This window comes from Austrofundulus limnaeus, unplaced genomic scaffold (genome assembly GCF_001266775.1).
Source record: "Austrofundulus limnaeus strain Quisiro unplaced genomic scaffold, Austrofundulus_limnaeus-1.0 Scaffold86, whole genome shotgun sequence".
Classification (NCBI taxonomy): domain Eukaryota; kingdom Metazoa; phylum Chordata; class Actinopteri; order Cyprinodontiformes; family Rivulidae; genus Austrofundulus; species Austrofundulus limnaeus.
Window position 1 is genome coordinate 1,066,869 of NW_013952488.1, and position 6,396 is coordinate 1,073,264.

At 36.3% G+C, this 6,396-nt stretch overlaps 1 protein-coding gene across 4 annotated transcripts in view; it reads left to right on the plus strand.

Moving 5' to 3' along the window:
- Nucleotides 1–822: 822 nt before the first annotated feature.
- tmem63a (transmembrane protein 63A) overlaps nt 823–6,396 on the plus strand; it is a 17,266-nt gene continuing 11,692 nt past the window's right edge. The window contains exons 1-11 of one of the 4 annotated variants that reach the window (XM_014011952.1): nt 823–894; nt 979–1,008; nt 3,244–3,409; nt 4,518–4,597; nt 4,720–4,798; nt 4,994–5,031; nt 5,158–5,300; nt 5,498–5,549; nt 5,676–5,784; nt 5,870–5,940; nt 6,052–6,132. In XM_014011952.1, the coding sequence (XP_013867406.1) occupies nt 3,272–3,409; nt 4,518–4,597; nt 4,720–4,798; nt 4,994–5,031; nt 5,158–5,300; nt 5,498–5,549; nt 5,676–5,784; nt 5,870–5,940; nt 6,052–6,132 (791 nt within the window). In that variant the 5' untranslated portion in view covers nt 823–894; nt 979–1,008; nt 3,244–3,271. Of the gene's footprint in view, nt 1,009–3,243; nt 3,410–4,517; nt 4,598–4,719; nt 4,799–4,993; nt 5,032–5,157; nt 5,301–5,497; nt 5,550–5,675; nt 5,785–5,869; nt 5,941–6,051; nt 6,133–6,396 lie in introns of all 4 variants that reach the window. The other 3 variants (XM_014011954.1, XM_014011950.1, XM_014011951.1) reach the window with 3 other exon arrangements.

The following is a 6,396-nucleotide window of genomic DNA, read 5'->3' on the forward strand; positions in this document are numbered from 1 at the left end:
GAGTACATTCTTGTCTGTTTATCTGTACTTTTACTTAAGTACAGTGTTTGAGTACTTTCTCCACCACTGCTGCTCCCCAGTTTGGAAGTTTACATTTTAGATATGGGGATCAAACCACTTCCCTCTTTAAATCATGCTTCTTTTTTTTTACACTTTAGCGCATAAAACATTTGGTTTCTCTCAGAAAGCACTTTGTCAAATAAATAAATAAATAAATAAAACAAACTGTGATAAATAAGTTCACACAGAAGTGCATTTAAGAAATTCTTTAGAATCTGAAATCTATATTTCAGTCTTCTTTAGCACATTGAGATCTAAGGTTAGTTCTTCACGGTGGAACTCCCCTCCTCGTCTGTTACAGCGAGAGAGAGAGAAAAACTGAACATTTCAAAGGAAACAGTCAATATGAACTAAAAGACTGATAAGAAATTGCTGTCAACTTTAAAAAGTGACTAACATGTTGAATTTTATCACTGGAAAAAAATAATAATAATTCAGACTTTTTTTTTTTTTCAAAATTCTGACATTTTTTCCAGAATTCTGAGATTAATGTAAAAAAATAATTGTTTTTTTCCCCTCAGTGGTCCTAAAAGAGTCAGTGTAAACACACAAACCGAGCACAAATCCTCCACTCATAAAAAGTAGCCATAAACATAAACATCTTCATTCTTCATTTGATTCAATAAGTTCTGTTACTGTATTTTCATGCCAGTCTTTCCAGTCTAATTTCTACATCCAGACGTAATTTGATAAAACTGAGTTTCCGGGCTGCCTGAGAACAAACTAAGTTATCATGATGTGCGCATGCGCAGCACGGTAAAGGGGGAAATGAAGCAAGGAGGGGTTGTTGTCTCGCTTCTTATATTTACAGTACAAGAAAACGTTCTCTGTAAAGTAAGGACAGTTTTCACCAAGGACCGTTAGTATATACACCACTTATTTCTTTGACTTTTTAACTGTTTCCTCTTCCCGCACCAGTGAATCCAGCTGTGGGTCCGGCAGCTGAAGGTAAGCCGTTTGTTTACCTTTCATTAGCATTAGCAAACTTTGTGTGCAACTTCCGTCACAGTTTCAAACTATTTTATTTAGCAGCTAGTCATAAGAAAAGGTTTGTGTGGCTTTCTTTCTGCGCGGTGAGTGTTTAGAAATGATAATTAGCGCTGCTAATTTAGTTGTACTGAGTCAAAGTTTCTAACAGCTGTCTGACTACAACTGTTTACCGCAACGCCCTGATATACCGTGATGTTTTTGAGCCTTTAAAATGGTTGTTARCCTTTGGGAACAGCACTTTCGTCATACTTAATTKCATTTATTTCCTCTCACATGACTCTCAGTCTGATTCAGGAAGCTGAAGACGAATCCAATCCAGTAATATTCCACTGCACAGCTGTTCAGTTCAGATACAGTAATATGGATTATTGACGAGTAATTCTGAATAAGTAATGTGATGTGCTCAATCGTTAAAAATATATATTCAACTTATTAACAAGAATGTGTTTGCTTTCAAAACAACAGCAGATGTCATAGACACTTGTTGTGGAAATAGCATTTACATTTTTTACCAACCCTTTTTCTGTTTTTTTAATGTGATCTTTTATGTTGAGTCTTAAGCACAAATGTGTCCCCATTTTGGAAACATGGTTTTATCCTATCCTAGCCAAATAAGGTTTTAAAAACAATACAGCTTCTTTTTGATAATTGAAGATGTGTTTGTCAACCTCAGCCGACTTGTTATTAAAGGCTTTTAGGCTTTGCTGCTGAGAATGAAGCAAGCACATTCTCAGAACTGCAACGTTTGCTCTTTATTTGCAAATAAGTGTGTTGCAAACAAAAAATGTTAATTTTTTCCTTTTTTAGCTTTCAATGTTGAAAGATAGTCCAGTTTCTCATATTTTACCATTTAAATTTGATTTATTTATTTATTCTTTGTGTATAGTTTATTTATTTATTTATTTATTTATTTATTTAACGAAATTAACCTTTCAGGATCTAGTCTATTTTTCAATATTTTTTGGCATTTGTGCAACAAAACAATAAGTAAAAATGTCCTGATGCATCTCAGTAATCCAGGTAAAAAATCAAAAAGAGAAAAATTGTATAGGTCTTCTGGACGGGTTCTTCTTTAATGAAATGTTTCGTCTCTCCTCCAAGAGACTTCTTCAGTCTGAGAGTTTCAGGCAAAATTCAGGCTTTTAAGCCCTGCCTCCATGTGACTGATACTGACATCACATGGCTATCGTTGACACCTAATTAACACCTATTGTTAACGGGGTGGAGTGATACTGGCAATAGCAGCACTGTAGGAGGGGGACAACTGAAAACGGAGGCCGACAGGCCTCGAAAGGCCCTGGAGCAGTGTGGTTATCCTGACTGGGCTTTCCTGAAAGCAGACAGGAAACACAGACAGGATTCCATGCAACCTTCAGGTGAAAATGAAGACCCCAAACCCAGACCCAAACCAGTGGTTATTCCGTATGTTGCGGGTGTTTCGGAGAAACTGAGACGTTTATTTTCTAAACATGATGTCCCAGTGGCTTTCAAACCCCAAAACACATTACAGCAAAGGCTGGTTCACCCCAACGATCCGGTGCCCCGGCACAAACAGAGCAATGTTGTATATGCTGTTAAGTGCCAGGAGGACTGCGACCAGTTATACATCGGGGAAACAAAGCAACCACTTTTCAAAAGAATGTCCCAACACAGACGAGCTACATCTAATGGCCAGAACTCTGCAGTTTTCACTCATTTACAGGCCAGCGGTCACTCTTTCAGAGATGAGGATGTTCTCATTCTTGATAGAGAGGAACGTTGGTTTGAGAGAGGAGTAAAAGAAGCCATTTTTGTGGAGAAAGACCGTCCATCATTAAACAGAGGTGGAGGCCTCCATTTTCAGTTGTCCCCCTCCTACAGTGCTGCTATTGCCAGTATCACTCCACCCCCTGTTAACAATAGGTGTTAACTAGGTGTCAACGATAGCCATGTGATGTGAGTATCAGTCACATGGAGGCAGTGCTTAAAAGCCTGAATTTTGYCTGAAACTCTCAGACTGAAGAAGCCTCTTGGAGGAGAGACGAAACGTTTCATTAGAGAAGAACCCGTCCAGAAGACCTATACAATTTTTTTCTTTTTGATAAGTAAAAACACATTAAATCTAAATTAAGAATATTCATTACATATTATTCTTCATTGGTAGCAGATATGTCGTACAGGATGTTATAAAGGCACATGTCTGTTATTTCTCAGCAGATAAACTGCCGGTCTTAGTCCAGTGATGTCTTCCTTCTGGTGGCCTTTGCTGGACGCAAACGTTACCACTTCTCCCAGCTGCTTCAACCAGAGCACCGTCCTGTCAGGCCATGACTTTGGTGGAGTGCCAATTGTCCTGCTGCTCAACTTCTGCGTTTTCATTGTACGTTTCTATCAGTTTGCCTCTCAGAATACCGAGCTTCAGTTAAGTGCATATTGTCTCAGTGTTATCAGAGGTTTTTTTCCCAACTTGCTTTGAATAATGGAATTGGTATAGAAACTATAATTTTAGTTGCTTTAATATGTGTCTGTGTCCTACTTGTGACTAATTACAGATTAATACAAAACACAAAGGCAGAAGATAAAGCTTTTGCCTATGTTTTTGTGTCATAAATGTGTCTGTGGACAGATTGTAATGAAACAGATAGTCATCACTGGATGTGCATTTACAACTGATTACTTTAAGGTTTTTTTCAGATATGTAGAAACATTTATTTATCCCATTTATTTTAACATTTGAAAAGGAACGTAAAGAAGTAAAAATGTATTCCCACCCTTTTCCAGTTTTCCTTTGGTCAAATATTTTTAATGTAAGTGTAAACAACTGGCCATCTCCCCCCTCTCGACAGTTGTGTTTGGGGCGGTTCTGAAAAAAAGCATTTTAAAAAGTCTCCAAACTTCAATTAATGCATAATTTAAGTTGGGGTTTTAGTTTGTGATCTTCATATTAATATTGTAGTGTTAAACAACAGCATTAAAAGCCAATTTAATTTAATCTAATCAATTTATGTTGTTAGTTACATTTAAAATCTAATTCCAGTTCAAACAGAATAACCTATTGTCAACATAATTATGGAGTGTGATTTATTTTCAACTCAAAATATCTTCAAACTAATGATATATGAAGTTATTAGTGAGAAAGATATGTCTGGATAACAGCAGACTGACTGCTCGTAAAATATTGTTGAATTTTGTTCGTATCTGACAAAAATCTTACAATACGAGAAAATTGGTGAATACCACAAATTCTCCTAAATCACTCGTACGCACAACTTAAGAACAAATCTGTGCGTTCGAACGGTTCCTGCATGAGGCCTAATGAGTTTTACCAACATGACTTTAACTCTGTTCCTTCTCATCGTGGTTTTAGCCTAAAGCTCTGGGATGGAAGGCAAGGAGAATATTTTTCAAAATATGCTTTTGTTAATTTTTGTTGCTGTTTTGAACAAGTGGGTCATACCTGTTGCAAATTGTGTGTTTTCTCGACACAGGTGTTGCTGCTCGTCTTCACAGTCATCAGAAAGAAGTTCTGGGACTACGGTCGTTTAGCTCTGGTTGCAGACAATGAAGGGTTGGTTTCAAAGTTTTCAAGTTTTGGCTGGAAGGGTTTTGTAGATATTTGGACTTGAATTTGAAAAGCTAAAGTAAACTGGATCATCTGGTTTTCTGAGTAAATTTATCTCTCCGTATCAGGTTCAACGAGTCATCCCACCGTAGCTATGGGCGAATGCCGTCCACTGCATCCAACATGGAGGAACCTGAGTATGAAACGGTACGTAACAAAAAAGTAACAAATCAAATTTTTTTTAAATAAAGCAATTAATGAGTTTCCCCTTAGGACAAATTGCTTTGCACCTTTATTTTTAAATTATACATCTTAACATATTTTTCATGCATTTTGTTATTTATTTATTTATTTATTTATTTATTTCTGGGTCAAATAACTGTTTTATTTATTTAAATTCAGAAATTTTGCTCTTGGCTGCCGTACACTGTCAGAATGGAGTGAGTGTCCATTTTATTTAACTAATTTTTCTCTGTTAAATGTTATGTTTTCACATGTTGTGTAGAATTCACCGTACATGAGGTCTGATTTCCTGCTCATTAGTACCTTATGTGTTTGGGTTTCAGGGAGGAAAAGATCAAAGAAAAATGTGGCACCGATGCTATACGCTACTTGTCCTTCCAGCGTCATTTAATAATCCTGCTAGTGGTTCTTAATGTCACGTCTCTTGGAATCATTCTGCCWGTAAACATGACTGGAAAACTGCTGGGTGGGTTTAAAATAATAACAATCACTGTTTATCTTTTAGCTAAAGCAAAAACTGTTTAAAAATTTTTTTTTGTATTTTTGTACAGTGGTTCTAAGAAACAAAATGAAAACAAAGAAAAAAAAGAAAATCTGGTTTTTTTTTTCCACCTGTAAATGTCTGAAAAAAAAACCTTACATGGACTTTTGTGTTTTTTTCAGACAATGAACCTCATAGTTTTGGAAGGACAACCATTGGGAATCTTAGCACTGGGTAATTACCATAGAAGTCCATGATAAGTACTTAAACTGTATGCTAAAGCAAACAAATCTTTTCCAGCAGAAATTTCCTTAAACATAACCATTTACGTCTTTAATTCCTTCCATTTTAATATTGCAGAAACAACCTGTTGTGGCTGCACACGGTGTTTGCAGTTCTCTACCTGTTCCTGACGGTGGTGTTTCTGCGACGACACACATCAAAAATGAAAGACATGCGCAGAGAAACCGTGAGTCACTTGACTGCTCAAACCAACAGGCTTTTATGTTAGGAGATGTAAAATTTAGAAATATTTTTTTTGATTGTATTTGCAGTCCAGAAACGTCTTATTTGTGTGTTTAATCCCTAAAACGGCAACAGAGGATGATGTGAGGACCCATTTCACGTGAGTAAACTACAGTAAATAGGATATTTTATGCTTGGATTATCTTCTTGTTTTGATGCAGGCATGTTATTCAAACAGCTGATTGTGACTTTCAGTTCTGTTTGCTCATAGGGAGGCGTATCCTACTTGTCAAGTGTACGATGTGACTTTAGGCTACGATGTGGCCAAGCTGATGCACCTAGATAAGGAAAGGTGAGGCCTTTTATTTAAAAAAACTGTCTTAGTTTATTATTTTGTTTTGCAMTTGGTCTCAATACAGAYAACTTGCTGTAACATACATRTAATTARCTTTTTGTTACAAMAATTTATTTCTTCCCAACTATAGTSAGCATGTAAACAGGTGAGAATATCCGCATCTGCAGAAAGTCTTTTTTAAAATCACATTTATTCCTTTTTTAAAGGCACAGTGTGTAGGATTTTGTCAATTCTTTTAGCCGAAATTGAAATAATCACTAA